This window comes from Mus caroli, chromosome 9 (assembly GCF_900094665.2).
Source record: "Mus caroli chromosome 9, CAROLI_EIJ_v1.1, whole genome shotgun sequence".
Classification (NCBI taxonomy): domain Eukaryota; kingdom Metazoa; phylum Chordata; class Mammalia; order Rodentia; family Muridae; genus Mus; species Mus caroli.
In genome coordinates this window covers 24,721,818-24,741,762 of record NC_034578.1, presented here as the reverse complement: position 1 = coordinate 24,741,762, position 19,945 = coordinate 24,721,818, and the positions used below count along the sequence as shown (strand labels likewise).

At 41.1% G+C, this 19,945-nt stretch overlaps 1 protein-coding gene and 1 long non-coding RNA gene across 6 annotated transcripts in view; one reads left to right on the top strand and one right to left on the bottom strand.

Moving 5' to 3' along the window:
- The window catches only part of Opcml (opioid binding protein/cell adhesion molecule like), a 1,139,977-nt gene that overhangs the window by 362 nt on the left and 1,119,670 nt on the right, over nucleotides 1-19,945 (bottom strand). For 4 of the 5 annotated variants that reach the window (XM_029482074.1, XM_029482075.1, XM_021172107.2 and 1 more), the window contains 3 exons: nucleotides 18,062-18,199; nucleotides 17,540-17,660; nucleotides 16,910-17,061 (listed from right to left, as the gene is read on the bottom strand). In XM_029482074.1, the coding sequence (XP_029337934.1) occupies nucleotides 16,910-17,061; nucleotides 17,540-17,660; nucleotides 18,062-18,199 (411 nt within the window). The remainder of the gene's footprint in view (nucleotides 1-16,909; nucleotides 17,062-17,539; nucleotides 17,661-18,061; nucleotides 18,200-19,945) is intronic. The other variant, XM_021172108.2, reaches the window with a different exon arrangement.
- The window catches only part of LOC110301585, a 159,961-nt gene that overhangs the window by 33,818 nt on the left and 106,198 nt on the right, over nucleotides 1-19,945 (top strand). The window lies entirely within an intron of this gene.

Genomic DNA, 19,945 nt, shown 5'->3' with positions numbered 1-19,945 from the left:
CACTGCTGATTCTTCTATGTTTACATATACCCAGTGGGAAGATGGAACACTAAAGGGGGAATTTATGGGTTGCCTTGACTACTACCACCTCCTCTGAAAACTTGAGAATCAAAAATATGACAGAGTGAGTTGATGACAGTCACTTAAGTACATAAGCCCAAGAGCAGGGCAACAGACAGGGCTCTATACTAAGCTAAGGCATGATGGACCCCCTCAGTGCCTGTAGAATTCCCCTTTCCATGGAAATGGATTCCAGTATAGACAGTGTTCATCTGGAACTAGACAGGCATGGGCAAGAAGCAGAGGGTCCCCAGAGTGAGAAGCAAGCGTAGAAGTGATAAATAGAGATATTGTGTGATAAAAGTCTAGATGGTGACTTCCTCCTCTGTATATGCAATCTAGGTATTGGGAGGCCCTTCTCAGAGCTGTTAAAAAATGGTGACCAAAAACTGTGAGTGGGTATATCTCAGCCACCAGTGCTGGCTCTGGTATATCCACAAACAAAACCCTGCATCCCCAGAACAAACTATCACCCTATGGGTGACTTAGCTCGAAGGAATTTTCTTCTGTTTTCTTTTGTTTGTTTTTTTTCCCCTCCTTTCTCTGGCTCTAAAGAATCACATACATTCCACAGGAAAATAAAACCCCGGAGTCATGAATCAGGCTCTTTCACCATTCTTCGGAAAGACAAACTATCCACTGTGCTTATGGCCACTTGCCTAAGTTCAAAGGCACCTGGGGATGTGTTGAACCCTGTCTCTTGGGCTCTTGCATGAGCTCCAGTTGCAAACACTTGGAGTTCTGAGAAAGACTCTCCTCAGCAGCTCACAAGCAAATGTACCCCAGGAAATGCAACACTGTACATCATCAAAGGACCGAAAGCCACAGAGATGCCTCCATAAGATCAGAGAGAAAAGGCAAGGATAAACAGACAGACAGTGCAGCTCTCAGCACATCTCCTCCACCAACAACTCAATGAGCTCTTCATTGACTCTTTTGGGAAGCAAAATGATCTGTCAGGAAAGCTTTTTAAAAAGCCAAGGATCTTTTTGGACCAGCACCAAGTCAGTGACTTGTCTATCAATCTATGTCATAGACTTGCCTAGGCAGGGGTAGGTTCAGATCTGTTCTTATGAATGTCTAAGATTAATTTAGCAATGTGCATGTAGCTCTTCGGTTCTCAAGAATTTCAAAACATGTAAATTCCCCCTTAACTTGCAATGTATGCAATATTCTTATAGACTAAAATATGATATTTATTTGATGATAGCTTGAAATTTGGCTAGTTTTCTTCTGTATGTTTACTATGAAATATTCAATTACATCAGCAGTAGCCAGATTATCATAGTGCTATATAACCCATGGAGACCAAAAATATTGTAAAATTAGCCTGATTCTGGGGTGTCTAGCAATGGCAACACATGCCCTCATTTATAGTATTTGTCTATAGAATGTAATACATTTGATAATGTTCAATTTGAAGATCAGTGTAGTTCTCATATTCTGTCCTCGATGGGACACCAGGGATCCATCCCATAATCAGCCTCCAAATGCTGACACCATTGCATACACTAGCAAGACTTTGCTGAAAGGACCCAGATATAGCTGTCTCTTGTGAGACTATGCCGGGGCCTAACACTGAAGTGGATGTTCACAGTCAGCTATTGGATGGAACACAGGGCCCCCAATGGAGGAGCTAGAGAAAGTACCCAAGGAGCTAAAGGGATCTGCAACCCTATAGGTGGAACAACAATATGAACTAACCACTACCCCCCGGAGCTCATGTCTCTAGCTGCATATGTATCAGAAGATGGCCTAGTCGGCCATCAGTGGAAAGAGAGGCCCATTGGTTGTGCAAACTTTATATGCCTCAGTATAGGGGAATGCCAGGGCCAAGAAGTAGGAGTGGGTGGGGGAGGGCATGGGGGACTTTTGTGATAGCACTGGAAATGTAAATGAAGAAAATACCTTAAAAAAAGAGAGTCTTTCAATATAGTCTGAGATAACCTCAAAACTGTGATTCACCTGCTACAAATAAATAGGTTTATAATGAATTAAACAATTCAGATTTGTAAGGGTCCCATGTTTCCTTATAAGTTTCTTCCTAAGCTGATATCTCTATAATACACAGCTAGACCTCAGCATCTTTAGGATCCTATCCCAGAAGCCACTATACATACCAAAATCTGCAGATGCTCAAGAATCCTAGATAAAGTGCAAACTGGCATGCATTCTCCTATATACTTTAAATCAGTATTAGATTATTTGTGACATGTAATTCTACGTAGATAGCTGATACACCACTTACAGAATAACATCAAGAAAGAGGTATATTTATTCAATATAGATAATATTTTCTCTATTGCTTCTCATTTTCTTCATTGTTGTCATCTTCCTCCTCTCATTCCTCCTATTCTTCCTCCACGTTTTTCATCTTCTTCCTCATTCTCTTTTTTTCTTGTCCTGGGGTTTGGCCTTTACATATGCTAGACAACTACTCTACCACTAAGCAGCATTTCACTATCAAACCATTTTCAATGTGCATTCAGTTTAATCTACAAATACAGAATTTGTGGATACTGAAGATAGTCACATACACTTTTGTTTAAAAGTATATTTGATTATGTATATGTATATGTATATATACACATATATGTATATATAATCAAACATATATATATATATAATACTAGTTATATATGTTCATATATGCAAACATATGTATACTTGTGCTTAGCTCATTTACTGTGTTGATTTTAACTTGGAAAACAGCTGAACCCCATGTTCCACTCTCAAGAAAGTGGTAGTTAGTGTGGAAGACAGTAGGTGTGTAAGCCTTTTGGGGAATGCCTGTCATGATGAGGTGGATCTAGTTGAAGCAAACTTTAAAAGAGGAAGAGATGGAGACAGAAGGATGTGCAACCCTAAAGAAAAAAAAAAACGTTTCCAATGGTGTGGGTGAGGTGCTTTGGACTCACTGAATAAAGGGCTAAAAACATGTGTTTATTTTGTTTCCTCTTTTGAATATTCCAGAGTGGAAACCATGAGGATGCCTTGGTAAATCCACTAGTTGCTTGACATGCTGAAGATTATAAAGATGGTGTATGTGTATCATGTTCTATATGGCTCAAGCATGAGCCAACAGGTTATGCATATTTAGATTCTTTTACTATTAAAATAAACCCTAAACTATATTGTCATTTCCAATTTGCAAACTGATGAAATAAGGAACAGAACAGTTACACATCTTGCCTAGGGTCATACAATCTGTACACCTGGAGCTGAAGTAGACCCAGTCACTGTCCACAAAGTCTGTGCCTTGCTTCTAACAGCCCTTTTTACTCTCTGATGAAAAAGACTCTTCATGTGTCCAGGTATCTCAACACCATAGGACAATGGGAGTAACTGACTAGGAATTAGATTATATGCCTCAGAACTCACTAGCACAGTGCTGTTTTTTCTGAGCTTTGGGTCTCCCATCTGCAAATAGAAAAGAGGCGATGTGTGGTGGGCTATCAGGCTCCATTTTTGATTTCTGAGTCTATGGAGACTGTTCCTCTGGTGCTAGGAGGGACAGCTGATAAGCAGCCAGACTGCCTTCAGTAGGGACTACAAGCACTGTCCTGTGGCTTTTGATACCCTTGAATGACTGTCCCCTCCTAAGACAGCGAGAGGATTAGTAACATGCCTAGACCTTACCACTTTCCTCCATTTTTGGCCCCAATTTCAATTCAGCTCCAGGGAGCTGCTTCTCTATTTAACAAGCAAGACAAGCACCTGCTTGGTGTATCGTGTGATATCATAATTTACAACTAAAGCGCCTTTGGTTAATCAGTCAATGAAAAGTGGGTATTGCAGCCCAATAATTAATCTAATCCACCATGATACAGATTAAAACCAACATTTTTTTCTTTCCTCATACAAATCCTGGACACATCTGAGATTTGGCTGCTGGTCCAAATAGGAAGAATGGTGCTCTGCAGGATGCTCTGAGGTTTTGTTGCAGAGCAGGCAGGCAGTGGCTCACATCCATGTACCTCTATGTTGGAGGGCTGTGAACCGAAAAACATCTGCAATGAGCTGCTTCTTAAATTATGTCCTTACAGCAACACTGCTTGACTAAGAATATAATAATAATACAAAAAAAAAAAAAAGCCAGAATTGGGAGGCTCCTTCTTGGCTCCTATATGTCACAGTCAGTTTGCTGATTTAAGTAACTGTTTCCCTGTGGCAGAATATGGAAACAAACAGATTGATATTGTTTAATCAACAAGGGATGTATACACCTGGGATGTGTTTAGGCACACCTTAATACCTTGAAATGGAGTTGGCTTTTGCATATAAACATAGTTCAGTGAATATGTTGAGTGAATCTATGCTTCAGGGAGCTGGATAAATTCCCTCACTCTGAGTGTGGTGATGGCTGCACAGACATCTCCAGAGTCCTAAACCTTCTCTTGAATTCTGGCTTCTTCAGCTGCCAGCTGCATAGGCTTCTCCAGACACAGGCACTAACACCAGTTTTAACATTAACAAATGTGATAAACAATTGAACTGATGTCAAGATTTTTTTCTTTGTTAGACTGATTATTAGTGGAAATAGCCTGGAACGGAGTTTTCATCTAAAACCAAGACTCTTTGATTTGGAAGAAGAAAGAAGAAGGAGGAGGAGGGAGGAGGGAGGAAGGGAGGAGGGAGGAAGGAAGGGAGGAGGGAGGAAGGGAGGAGGGAGGAAGGAAGGAAGGAAGGGAGGGAGGAGGGAAGGAAGGAAGGAAGAAGGGAGGGAAGGAGAAGAAGAAGAAGAAGAAGAAAGAAGAAGAAGAAGAAGAAGAAGAAGAAGAAGAAGAAGAAGAAGAAGAAGAAGAAGAAGAAGAAGAAGAAGAAGTTGTTTCAGTGCTGTGTTCTGATCTAGCAAGGTGGCACTGAGGTGTGCCTATAGAAAGGCTGATGGTCTGTAGGAAAGGTAGAACTACATAATGGGCGAAGAAACTAGTCATGGAACCATTGATAGTGAGGCTCTCAAGTAGCACTTGGGGAAAGATGTTTGGGGTATTCTGCCTCCTTGATCTCTCTACCTTGACTGTTAGGTCTAAATTTGCTTTGGGCTAGAGATGTTGATAACTCACAAGTGTAAGTCATCCACTTAAGTTTGGAGTCAGAGCAATATAAGTTTACAACCTGATGCTGCCTTGCTATTGATGTGGCCTCAGATGAGGTACTTTGTGCCTTTCTTGTTGCAAATTGAAATAATTACATGGAGTACGAGGATCCCAGTGGTTAAGACAGTGCAGGGACACAGTAGTCATGCTGTGGATTGATGTTTTCACCCACAGACTCTCTATAGCTTTGCTGAGAAGTATGTTGGACTTCGAGTAAAATTTTGGTCTGTATGAAGAAAGAGTTTAATGGTCAGAATGACCAGGGCTGAGAGAATCCATTGCACATAAAGGATTCAGAGGATGCTGAGTTCCAAGGGTTAGGGGAGAGGGCACACACCCAACCTTTGCATCCAAATCCAGAAAAGGGAATTGATCTCAATCCACCCTCAGACAGGTCACAGTAAATACGAAATGTCTGATATGCCATGCTTTTTTTGAAAGACAGCCACAGACTCTACTTTCAAATAACCTATATTCTAGTGGCTGCTCTCTCTGTGTCTAATTTCTTTTTCTTCTGACACTGGAGATTAAACTAAGGGCTTTTTACATGTCAGCCATCTCCTCTGACACTGATATATCCCCCAAATGCAACTTTTTTTCCTTTTGCTTTAAATTACTGTTGAGACAGGAGATCACTGAGTTGTCTAGCATGCTGGATAGTTTCATGTCAACTTGACACAAGCTGAGTCATGTGAGAGGAGGGAGCCTCAGTTAAGAAAACATCTCCATAAGATCTCCATAAGATCGGGTTGTAGCCAGGCCTGTAAGGCATTTTATTAATAAGTGATTGATAGGGGATGGCAAAGCCCATCGTGGGTAGTGGCATCCCTGGGTTGGTGGCACTGGATTCTATAAGAAGGCAGGCTGAGCAAGCCATGTGAAGCAAGCCAGTAAACAGTGCTCGTCTGTGACCTCTGTACCTGTTTCTGCCTCCAGGTTACTGTTCTGTTTGAGTTCTTGTTCTGATGTCCTTAGATGATGAACAGTGATATGGAAATGTAAGCCAAATAAGGCATTTCTTCCCCCAAGTTGGTCATGGTGTTTCATCACAGTAGAACCCCTAAGACATCTGGGTTGACACTGCACTCTCTGTAGCCTAGGCAGTCCTTGAACTCATGCTTGGGACTTTCCCACCTCAGAGCTGGGATTACAGATGTGCACTAGTAAATCTGTCTCCTCCTCCTCCTCCTCATCCTCCTCCTTTATAATTCTATGTCCCTTGCACTCCAGAAACAGCCAGTTTGATAGATAGTAGTATATGAAGACAGTTTGAAAGACAAAACAAAACTGGTTTCTGCCTCTGTTCCCAACCACCGGAAAGACTTTGATGAAAACAGCCAAGTTCTCCAAAAGGAGAATCTTTAATGTTTAAAGTACAGAAAGGGTGGTTTCTCCAGCTTACAGGGTTATCCTGAGGTTTAGTTGAGATAGCCTTTAGTTGCTAAGTACACATAAAGGATGAATATAGGCAACATGATGGGGCCTTGGGTAGTGTAGTGTGTGGGTACCCTGCTTTAAATAATGAAATCCTGTGTAAAATACCAGCTTCTCAAAGACTCAACTATAACTGAAAGTCAGGTTGGCAAGTAAGTGACTCTGTCCCTATTGGAGAGTCCCATGGAGGCTGCTATCCACAGGTGAAAGCTTTTTAATGTGGAATAGCCTTCCTGAAGATGTGGCTCAAGAAGCCCAATCCTTCCTTTAAGGAATCATCTCTGTTTACAGTTATCAATGACTCAGTTGAATGAGATTCCCTGCCACAAATACCAAGCTTCATTAAATATCCTTTTCAGGGATAAATTGACAGTGAGAAGGTGTAATTACACCCTTTCCTACTACTCCACCCCCTCCTCCTTTACCCTCTTGAATGCTAAAAAATAATTGCTCTCTTCATGCCAGAAGTTGAGCATCTTTGAAAAATCAAAGCTGAAATGAGAACGCAAAAGCACAAAACAAACCATGAATGACACTACACCTAGGGGACAGATGTGCAGACAAGCAGAAGTTAGTTTTTAGCATACATAAGAAAAGAAAGGACTAAGGCTGTAGCTCTGTGGTAGCCTGGTCAGTCTAGGGTTTGACTCACATACAGCAAATACATACACACATGTATACTTACATACAGAAAAAGGAACTAAAGAGCCAATGGCAAAGAGACAGATTACAGAAATACCAAATGATAGAAAAGTTCATTGGCATACACTATATGTCCAGTTGAGTTAGGACGGATCCAGACTTGAAGCTCCAAAAGGAATGATACTTAATGCACAACAAACAACTGCAAAAATAAACAAACCAGAACCCCCAACCAAACCAAACCAAACCAAACCAAACCAAACCTGAAACCAAAACCAAAATCAAGGTCTCTCTGTGAGAGTTTGTTGAGTTAAAAGTGAGTAAATATTCGACTATCAGGAATTAAATTTGATTAGTGGTACCCATTGGAATTAAGCCATGTTGACAAAATTAGAAAGGGACCACAATGCTGGCCACCTGTAGACTATATATTTTCTAGCCCACTCAAAGGTGACTCACCTCTCTCCAGACCATCATCTGATAAAAAAGCATCCAGATTCCCCAACAGGTACCCTCTGACTAGAAAGAATCTGCCTCCAAGGAGGTTTCAAAGCTGAAATGTAAGGTACTTTCTATATGGTAAAGGTACAGGTATATATACACCTTTGTCTTCCCTTTCTCTTTGCAAATTATAATGGAAATATGGCATCTTTCATCAGTAATGGTTGAATAAGTAGCTGCAATCCTATTAAAATGGCAGGTTGGAGGGTGAACATATTAAAAAAGAAAACACAAAGAAACAAACCCCTCAGGCAACTAGAACTTGTTGCTAACATGGGAGAATCAAGGCAATCTCTGAAATCTAAGGGCCTACAGTTTTGTTCTGAAATTGGGATGGGCTTATGAGTACGATTATGAACTGCACGACCTTCCTAATGAGGAACCAAAAGGATAATGATGTTCGTGGTGATTAAAAGAGGAGCAGGGAAATCTAATTAGAGGATGTGTGCACTGCACTTGTTGGCGAAACATAAACCTATTTTCAGCAGTGCTGACTGATGAAGGCACATTCCTCTTCAAAGAACTTTCTCTCCATTGTCTTTAATTACAGTGGGAAAAAAACGTGGCACTCTGTTGTTTTACAAGCGAGATTAAACCAGGTATTGTGGTAAGCAATGACAGGCGGGTAAAGAGGCAAACCTAGCAGCCATCTTTGTTTTGTTCTTTTTCCACACCTTATTCTGTGCTTGCCACAAAAGACAACAGCTTAGCAAGTTACTACCAGAAGTTAATTCAAATCTGTAAGCACATTACAAACCTGAGAGAGGGAAGCCTTCCGTCTAAGCTGTGTGCCTATGCTGACATCAGCACACGCCGGGTACTCACTGTTACATTCGAAATGCTTAGGCTAATAGCCAGATGCCAATGATTCACAGAAAGGAGGTGGGGGTGCAAGCCGGTGACAAGGAACCTCATCAGGAATGAAATGTGAAATGTCTGCATTTTTCCCCCTAATATGTTGACATTTTGCAGGTTGGGAAAAATATAAATGATTACACTGCTGTCATCAGCCAAAAGCAATGGTATTTCTCTCTGACTCACTCTCTCCCACCTGGATTTAAGCTGTGGATTTGTAAAATAAAAAATCATATACGTTATCAGCAGGAAATGGGCAGATATGTGCAGTTTTTGATGTGTTTGCAAGGATGTTTTCCTAAAGACTGAATTGGAACGTTTGATGCAGTCTTCTGCAGAAGAAGCAGCGGGTGGAAGTGGGGGTACATTTCAAATTAGAATCTGGCCATATGGATTGCAGGAATGCAAGGGGAAATCAGAGAAATAGTGACATGGCTCCCCTGCAGGAGGAGAAATGAGTGTCCTTTTGAGTATCTAGCTGCCCCCTGGTTTGCAAAGAGTTTTAAATGAATAGAGGCTGTAACTGATGCCCCCATTGACTGCAAGATTTATTTACTAATTCAACAAACATTTCCTGGGCAACAACCATTGCAAGACATGGTGCTACATCCTCTAAGTGCAGAAACAAATACAAACAGAATACAAGCCTAAGGGCATGCCACTACAGGAAACTAAAGATGAGGGATTGGCTGCTCTTCAGTGAGGCTCTGAAATGCCCTGCAAATAGGCTGCCACGGAACACACACTTGGAGGATTAGTGTGACTTTATCAGGCAGAAAAGAGGGCAAATGCTTGTGCATGTGACCCTCCGACATGTGGGAAGAGATAGAAGATATATGGATTAGAAAGAAACATGGGATTATGTCTGGTATTGCTACTTGCTCGGTAGAATGCCTACCTGGGGGACTTGTGTCATTCCATTTACATTCTCTGAGCTCTAGGCTCTTCTTTTATAAAATGGAAATAATCAGAACTTCCAGACAATGGATTCTTAGGCTTTAAAGGCCGTGCATGGCTGACACTGAGAACTTTTTTATTCCTCGAGTGTGGAACTTACATTTTATCATGATGTCCTCTATCTGTTTATATACTGTCAGAAGTTCTGTTTCTCCTCATTCCTCATCTTTGGTATAGTTCTTGGCACTATTGGCACACAGTAGGCACTAAGAAGACATTTGTTGACTAGATGAATGAATACATTGAAAGAAACACCCTGATTATAGGCTTAGCTGATGGGAACTGGAGGATGCAGAGCCTTGTGATTACCCAGGTGGAGGGAGAGAAGGATCAACAAGGCTGTAAAGCAGGCTGATCTATGAATATGCACAGCTTCAGTGGAATGTTTTTCTATAGAAAGGAAAAATTCCTTCAGCTACTAAAATGACAAAGTCCCTTTGGGTTTTGTGACAAGCCAGTTGGGAGGGGCTACTAAAGAGAAGGAAACCGGTGGAAAGATGATTCACCCTGGTCAGGTACACAGTGCAGTGTATAAACAAGGCCAGTGGGGGGGGGGGGGGGGAGCACTGAAGTCCATTGTCCAAGGTTAACAGGAATAGAAGTCAAAATTAGGGTGAAGGTTCTGGTAAGAGGGTACAACTAGAACATAATGCACATACTGAATTCGAGTTGGGGGAACCAAGGGAAGAAACAAGAGTAATTGTTTCTCCTAGGAATGCAGGAAATAAGTGGGGTATAGCTCAGCTCTCAAGAGCCTTCAATATATAGAATCATAAGTAAGACTCGCTCTGTGCCTGCCACTTTTCCATGGGCATAAGATTCCCTAAATAACTTGCTTACGAGTCACACTCCCAAGACCATTCATCAAGACATTGATTAAGAGGTTCAGATTAAGGCTCACACATTTGCATTTTTAAGACTCCCCAAGTAATGCAGGCTTGTAAATGCAGCTTCTATGATGCTTGAAGACACAGATAACCTCTCCAGCCCCTCACTGTTATCCTTCCTTGAGATTGACTTGTGTGGCTTATGTAGAGGAGTCAGTAACAGTCAATGTGGATTGGTAAGAAGGATGCTATCTCCTGCTGATCGTAGGACTCAGAAGAAAGCTTTGCAAGGCAGATCATGAGAGTAGGGAGGGTAGGGGATCTGGAATAAGAAGAATCTGGATGTTATGAAGGAGAGAGATCTTGAGAACTGAGGAACATAAGGCTTAAGGAAGTAACGGATGCAAATCCTGATATGTCCTTGGAGCACACGCTAGAGAGAATCCTTGGGTCCTCTGTGCTTCCATTTCATAATGTCCCTGAAGCCACTTGCCTAGAGAGTGCTTGTTCAGGACACTTTGATAACAAAGGGGAACGAGAAGACACAAGCTCTCATATACAGGACACAGTGAGAAGGCAGGGTCATTGAATCAAGGTTGTGTGGGGCATGGTGGAAAGGCAGGGGCATTGTGTACAGCCTGGTGTGAGTGAGGGCAGGGGAATAGTGTGGTACAGGGTGTGAGATCACGCTGTACAGGGAATAGTGTGGGGCATGATGTAAAGACAGGGACATTGAATCAGGGTTGTGTGGAGCCCAGGGTGAAGGCAGAGGAATGGTCCAGGGCACTGAGGACTTTGCCCACAAATGCTGCAGAGTTGCTTGGACAGAAAACATGAACTAGTTACTGCTAGAGTCAGTTGAAGAAACTTGAGTTTTGAAATTCAGACTTATTCCAGCCATTAAGGAGCTATTACAAAGAAGCGAAGAGTATGGTCACTAGGTCTCTAGAAGCCTCTAGAAGACTATAGGCATGCCAGCTGTGAGGATACTGACATTTCACATATGAAGAAAAATCCCAGAGCCCAGCTGTTGCTTTAACTGGAGTGTTTGTAATGACAAGATTCCAGTGAATTGTCCCTATGCTTGATATATAACTCTTAATTTAACAAATTTGTGTTCCGACAATTACACAGGTGATGTGTGAGAAATCTGGTTTTCTCTCTGCACCACCTCTTGACTTTGTGTGTATTTGTTATCCCTCTCTCTTGCAAGTCCCAATAATGTTTTTATTCATGTGTCATTAAGCACATCACACTGCAGTACTGGATGGAATTAGGCCCAAAATCTTCCTTCTTCACACTCTAAGGACAGAGGGACAGAACCTCTTACTCATAGCCAAGAGGAGGCAAAGTAGGTTGGCACACTGCTGGAAAGTAAGAGACTTCCACAAGAGAAAAAACTGTGGCCAACAAGCTGAGCCAGGCCCCTGCCTGCTATACATAGTTTACAAGACTTCAAGAGGCCTAGGCTGCCTCTTGAGTATATGAGTAGACTGTGTGTACTCAATAAAGCTAACAAATGCATGGAGGATTCTGCTTTTCTAACATGTAGGAGGTCAGCCACCATCTCTAAGGTTCTAGATTATATCCCATATTGGCAGAGACCATCTGTGGTGGTTTGAATGCAAACAGCCCCACAGGCTCAGAGGGAGTGCACAATTAGGAGGTATGGCCTGGTTGGAGGAAATGTATCACCTGGAGCAGACTTTGAGATATCAAGTACCGAAGCCAGGCCCAGTATCACTCTCTCTTCCTGTCTACCAATCTACATGTAGAAGTCTCAGGTACCTCTCCAGCATCTGTCTACTTGCATGCCACTATGTTTCTCACCATGATGACAATGGACTAAACCTCTGCACTGTAAACCAGCTCCAATTAAATGCCTTCTTTATAAGAGTTGCTATAGTCATGATGTCTCTTCAATAGAAGCCTTAACAAAGACACCACCCTTTGGCAAGGTTCTTGTCTTCCCATTGTTTCTCAGATTCAGAACAGAGACATAGTGAATAAGCAAGCAACCAATCTGCTTTGACCCTTGTACTTTACTAAGTTCTGAGGAGCTGACCACACCCTGTAAGGTCTGTCACACCAGATCTTGGTTCTCTCTGCTGCCCTGACTAGTTTCCTCTCTGCATGCTACTCCTTCACTAGGTCTAAGGACGCCTAGACCCAAACAGGGTTTGTGATGTAATATACTGTTTGCTTGGCCTCTGCTTGAAGCTTTGTCTCTGTGACTCTATGACAGGGAGGTGACTGGTGTGATGAGAAAGGAGCAATACACACTGTCACCAACCACTGACTAGGATGATCACTCACTGCCTATGTTTTGTTCAGTTTTTCCAGCTGTTTTCCCCTTGTAGCACCTCCCCCACCCACTGTTTCCATAATCTTGCCTGATTTTGTTTTTAATTTTTAAAAACTTGCTTCTATCCCATTCTTTTTTTGTTTATTGCCTTTTCATGCAGAAATATTAACAGTGTGTGAAGATAAGCATTGAGTCTTCAGACCAAAGAGGTAGAATCAAAGGAGACTGTCAAATACCATATATAGACCAGACATAGCTTGTGAGAGGAGACATAGATACATACATAGGCATTGCACATGTGCCTGGAAAGACTGAATATACAGGTTATAAGTGTGATAGCTGTCTTTCAAAAGAATTGGTTTTAGGGCAGGTGGGTAGAGAAGGGAGGCTCTGATATAGGATATGACTCAAGTAGACAACTTGTTGATATTGATTCCATTCTGATTGACCTCAAACATCCTCTATGGACTGAACTAAGGTAGAACTTGAGAACTGAGGCCCTGGCATTAAAATGTCTTGCTCAAGTCACAGTTCAGCTGCTTACAAGCCAATGTGATTTGAGTTATCTGCTGCAGCTTCAATTTTTTTACATGTAAAATCAAATCTGGACAAATTTGGTACATACCTTATAGACTCAGTAAGTGAGATAATCACAGAAAGATCCAGTGTAGTGGTACTGTATATTTCAGTCATTTGTGGCTATAATTAGGTATACTTATGGGCCATTGAGGACAGGAAAAGCATTGTGGTCAACAGAAAAGGAAGATCAAAAGACACTTTCTCTTCTCTCTATGGTTAAATCTATGACCATCAATCTAAACATCTGAGCCTTTCTGGAGACCACATCTTACGCAAAGGATAATCATGGGTAAAAATCCCACACTCAGTGAAAACACATTCCTAAGCAACCATTCAAGGAACAACACAAGCTGAACACTAAGACCTGTGGAGACACTCCCATAACTCAGCTAATCATATCTCAGTTCCCAACAGCTGAACCTTTGTCATCTTGGATCCAACCTTTTCATCTTATCATCATCTACAAAATTTTCCTGACCAGCTACTATCTCCAAGTCAAATCTCAGATATATAGCAACACATAGTTCCTATGTCCATGGATCTTACAGGATTCAAGAGAAAAATAGAAAGTCTTTTATCAAACATCTTAAAGAAAATACTGTAATTTGAGCATAAAGGCTATAGAAGCAGGGACTCTAGCCATTGTGTCACAACTATGTGATTATCTTTCAGAACACTGCCTTGTACCAGCCTCAGGCAGCTACAGATTGCATACTTGTTGAATGAACACTAGGCTAGACACCTTGCTGATATGTGAATTCAATGGAAAAAATCAAGATATGACATGTGTGTAGTTGGAGTGTGTGTGTGCTGATCTGCATTGAGTCTAGAGAAGTCTTTAGGAATGGATGCTGGAGGTAGACTCCAAGTAGGTAAAGTAAGACTAGGTGGTTCATAGGCTTCAAGTGTTCCATAGGTAAGGGCAGATGAGACTTTGGGGGAGACAAAAGCAGATATCCTTCTGGTCAATAATTCTGGCAGGTCCGTGAATAGAAAGAGTGATGATATGGGCCAATTAACAGAAAATGTTGGAAGACTGGACAGAATCATAGCATTCAGTATGTATAGAAAAGGTTCAGTCATTGCAGCTATTTGATGAACTTTGCCCTGCTGATAATTCATTCCAATTTCAGCTTAGTAATTTGAGGTCTTTAGTCTTCAGGTGTTCTCAGACTCTACACTGCTTTTCAGTTTCCCTTATCTAATACTCTCATCAGCCTTTTGAGGCAAGCATAAAAGAAAACTCCTCTAGCCTAGTTGAGGAAAAGAAAGATCAAGGAAGGAGTTTGACTGCCATGTGACTAAATCTAGATGTGAATCTATGTCTGTACTATGAACTGACATTTGTTCTCCAAGATTTTTATGTTGTCTAACCATCAACATGACTGTATCTAGATATGGAATCTATAAGAAGGTACTTAGGTTAAATCAGGTCAAAGAAGTGGAGTCCTTAGCTAACATCATTTGTGTTCTAAGAGACACATGAGTCAGCTAGCTAGCTTTTATTTTTTTTTTCCTGTCTCTTCTTAAAATTCCATTTGGAGCTCAGAAGAAAGGCTATGTGAGGACACAAGTGCTATTTTTAAATGACACAACTGCTTCCCTGTTGACAGCAGTAAAGGACAAGAACTCAAGGACTCAAGTCATCTGGTCATCATTGCTAGGCCCTTCTAGTGGCCATATTCTCTCAACTTTTTTAACTTTTTTAGCCAAAGGAATGAATAAAAATCATAGTCTGGACAACACTATACTCTCACACTTTCTCATTCAGTGGTGTTACAACTAAAGGACAAGCATTTATGACCATTAGGGTTTGGAACGGTATGTCTTTGATAGGCATAAATCCATGGCTGTATACATTGACAGTGGAAATACAAATGTTACAATTTTCCATAAGACTAAGATCAATATGTCTTAAACAAGTGGAGTGGACAGGCTTTCACCTCTAGATGCAGGGCTGTATACTTGGTACACTGTTGTCCAAATGTTTAAGTGCATAAATGAAGTTATCTCTTTGATTATTTTGATTATTCTCTGAGTAAGCACTCTGGTGCTTGATAACATATCTGAGTTTGGGCTTCATTTAACACTTATCTTTTCCATGTGTATACTTGGCATTACCCACACTCCTTGGTTCTTCTTTTATTAATCTGTGAAATGGAGGTAATCGCTTGACCTGATAAGCTCTGACATGACACCAAGAAACCAAGAAATATTTAGTAAATAACAGGTATTGCCATCATGAAAAATACCCCTAAGAACTTCCATTTAAAAATAAAAATTTTAGGACTAAGTCAGTATCCTTCTTAGACTTGGTAAAAGGAAGCAAAACAAAACAGTCAAAGTAGGGAAATTTGTCTCTAGAAAGTCACGTAATAATCTACTTGGTTTCTAGGCTGGGTTACTGACAATACACCCCTGTGCAGAAATAGCAGAGGTCTCCTCCTTGTAAGAAATGACCCACTAGATGTTTATTATGGGGTGGCAGAATGAATTCACTTTCTCTGAGCTTCCTAATCAAATCCCCTAAGTGTGTATAAAAGCCATTATGTTCTACATGCTTATTATCTAAATGGTCAAGCCACACCCCTTTGAAACCTACTATAGAGAACATATCAGGGAAGGGAGCAGGCAAGCCTGTCTTTGAGTAGGCTTAAAAATACAAGTGCATAGGCATTCAGGCAGGCAGGGGAAGGAAGGAACATGCTGTACCCACCTGCCACTGCTGATGAGGGGCTTATTTCTAAGACACACACAGCACAATGCACACACAATGCAGAGAGAAAACAAAAGACATAGATCACACATTTCAGATGGTTGGTGGACAAAGTTCAGTACATGTCAAGCTTGTTACATCTGAGGTACACATGAAAAAAAGTGAGTCTTTCTACATCCTGTTCACCGGATGCTTCTCTCTCATTGCACCTCAGCAGATAGAGACATACACACATGTATGAAATATTACCATAAGCTGATGCTCGTTTATGGAATGACATGTTGCATGGGAATACAGACACAGCAATATGGGAAGATGGAACAATGAAGGAGAAGGGTTTCCATAGTAGCCATTCATGACTCCCCAGGTTTCTCCATCCATGGAGAAACACAGACCTGAGATTTTATGAGCAATAGAAGGGTGTTCTGATGAGGATTCAGCCTTCTCTTCCCCATTTATCCCCATATGAGAACATTGGCCTGGTGGTCAACATGAGAACCAAGATGACAGGAGTCACTTGGCTGAAAACTAGAACTGTGATCTCAGGGGTATGGAGTCTTACTATGGAAGTTGTCAATCTTACAATTGTTTCTCCTTTATTCCCACACACTTCTGTCTTCTCATTTGTCTTCAGATGACACTAAAGTTGAACCATCCCATGGTTCTCTGTCCCACATGGAATCCCCAGTCACAGTTGATTCACAATTTGGTTTACTCCTTTTGAAATGGGGCAAACCTGATCAAAATAAATTACCTTGGACACATGACTGCATGGCATGCCAGGGGAATGGCTGGGAGGAGGATCTTAGCTAAGGGTGGTGGGTTGAGCAATATGGATGGAAACAGGCCAAGCAGATTCTGCCTGTCACCCTCCCAAGCTCCTGGAGTTCCCTCACATGGCCAAGCCCTCCAGATCCAGGCTTCCTGCACTCACCATACAGGGTGATGCTGGCATTGGTGTTCCCAAGCTTGTTTGTGGCCACACAGGTATAGTTCCCATAATCCTTCTCTGAGACATTGAAGAAGGTCAAAGTGGATATGCGGCCTTTGTTCTCAATTCTCACTCCATCCAGGCCAGTGGCTAACCTGCAGGAGGAGAAAGCACTATTGGTCCAGACCCACCAGCCAAGGGAAGCAGCAGGCACTCAAAGGATGCAAAGATGCGTCTTAGAATTACTGCCATGAGGTCCTGTTCAAATGCCCTTTCTTTTGACTAGCCCAGCCCATCAACACAAGCTATAAGTGCCATATCCTTAACCAAGAAGTAAAATAAATAAATAAATAAATAAATATTGTTATACTCAAAGGACAACTCACTAGAGGCTACCATGCCTATAACTAATCCAAGATTCTTAAACAAGGACAATCCATTTTGTTGAGTTCTCAGCTTCCTCTATTTATTTTTTTCTTTCTCACTTCTGATTCTAAAGGGAGACTCCATTAAAAGGAGGTTATAACATGTTTTTATCTTGCTTATTTTACCACTGGTGTTTGTGACCCTCCTTCTAGGGGATGCATGATTAATCAGCTCTGTGTCAGAGCTCCCCCAGTTCCTTCAAGGTACCTGGTATCTTCTTTGAACCATTGGAATTCAGCCATTGGGACAGCAGAGGCTTCGCAGCTCAAGATGCCCTTCTGACCGACTGAAACACCAGTGTTCTTGGCTTTAGATATATAGGGAGGGTCTGGAGAAATAAAAGCAAGACAGACAGAAAAAATATATAAATTAAAACTGAATTCCAGAGAAGACAAATATCCATTCGCTGTGGCACCCCTCCCCTTAGTAAACCAACCATTCATTTTAGGAAGATGTTACATTTAAATATGAAGATACTACATTTGCCTCTCAGGCATTCACATCCATTCTAAGTTAGTTCCAGTTGCCACTTGCTGAAAGCTGAGAGTTACAAGACTCCAGCTATAAATGATAACACAGGCAATGAGAAGAACAACCTGACAAAACTCTGCCCTTTCTGTTGGCAGCGCTTGGGTATGGGGACTTGAGGAAAGGGTGGTCACTTTTAGCAGGTCAGTTTAATCCTTGGCCCCTTTCCCGCTGGAATTCCCTGACAGCCAATCAACTCACAGTTTACAGTGATTTTTACTTTCCGAACATCAGGTGCAGCGACGTCATTCAAGGCACTGCACTCATACTCCCCAGACTGGTCACGTTTGATGTCTGAGATTTCCAGGTATTCATCTTCACTCACAAATCCCTGGCCTTCTGGGAAGAGAGAGGTGGGCAGAAAACAACACAGAACTGTTAGTCTTGGAACAGAGCCATTACCCAATCTGAGAGTGTAAGCGGAAGAGGCATGGCCATGGAATGGGGCTCAATACCCAATGAGATAAGGTTGTACAAAGTAAGACATTCTTTGATGGATTCTTGAATAAGTGTATTTCCAGGTATATTACTTAACTTTTTTAGTGCATTGGATAATAATGGACCATCAATATGTTTCTTCAATGATTATTATAAGAGTAATTAAGAAAGTGCATTATAAATACCCTAGTACATTAATAAAGGTTGACAGTTTAAACAAATCTGTCATGATCCATAGTATAATAAAACACTGCAAGTAACGTTAGGTTTTTAGAAACAATATTTTATATATAGAAATGCCTTGGTATATAAAATATAAGCTAAATAACTTCTTGTAATAGGAATAGATGCAATATATTTTATATTTTAATACAAATAAATTCAAAGTTGCTAGTTCACTTTCAACCTGAGACAGATAATAAATAACCAGCTGGAATGAGCTATTCCACAATGTATATGTAGTGCTGTACATGATAAATAAATACAATTTTAGTTGTCACTTTAAAATTTTAAAATTTAAACTATAGTTGAGTAGACCAGGGAATTGATGAATGAATTATTTTTGTGTAGATATAGGCAATGCTTGAAAACATGTCAAAATTGACATAACTATAAGTCCATATAGCAATGCACCTATGGACCTATAGTTATTAGAACACCTTAAAGATTCCATACCTGGTTTTGTGGGTTATTCTGAAAAACACAGACTTATACACTCACAGTTTGGTATTCAGAACAATTGAAGGTTGAAAAAAATTGCTTCACTTTAATTTCTTATTTCATTGTTAGTGCAGTCTGGACCCTTACCTCATACTATCCCTTGGTTCATTGCAAAGAAAGAAAACCCTCTGTCTCTTGAGTTTAGTTGAAATGCTATGCTCCTCTGAAAACTCAAACACCGTGAAGGCCACTAGGCAGGACCCTTTTCCTTTCTCACAGACCTGAGGCCTGGTCTTCTGTGCTCCTGAGACTTGGTTTGAAAGTTTAACAGATGAATTGTCTTTCCTCTGTTGAAATTGGGCGGCCTGGGTCAGGGCAGATTTTTAAAGAGTAAAACAAAAGTGAAATCGAACATACCCAAATGAACCTTCCGTCTCCAGTCTCACATTTTTGGTAGTATTTTGACAATGAATAAATATGGCAGATAGGAAGTTTGGCTATCTTTGGTAGGACTCCATTATTCTCTAAAAGTATGCAGTACAGAATACTTGCTATCATGTAATTAACTGTATTTAACAAAACAGTTGAGCTCTATACAATGTGCCTGGCAGAAGCCTCAAGCAGGGCCAGTGCTTTCTTCTGTGGGGAAAGTAAGAAAGGCCCAGTTCAGGTTCAACTCTGGGAAGATACGAAGGAAAAGCTCTGGTCAGACTCAAGAGTACTGGAGGAGTACTGACCTACACAATAGAGCATGACTGTACAGGAGTCTGCTTATCTCTGTGCAGGCAAGACAGACCTAGGGCAGTCCATGGGAGATACCTAAACACTGTCTGAAATAGAGGGTTTATTTTCAGTATCGGCAATGCTGTCTTCATGGGATATATATATATATATATATATAGGCACAAAAGGAAGAAAGAGAAGGTGCATTCTCTAAAAAATGGGGGTCGTTATGATAATACTACCTCATTAAATGAGAAAACAGAT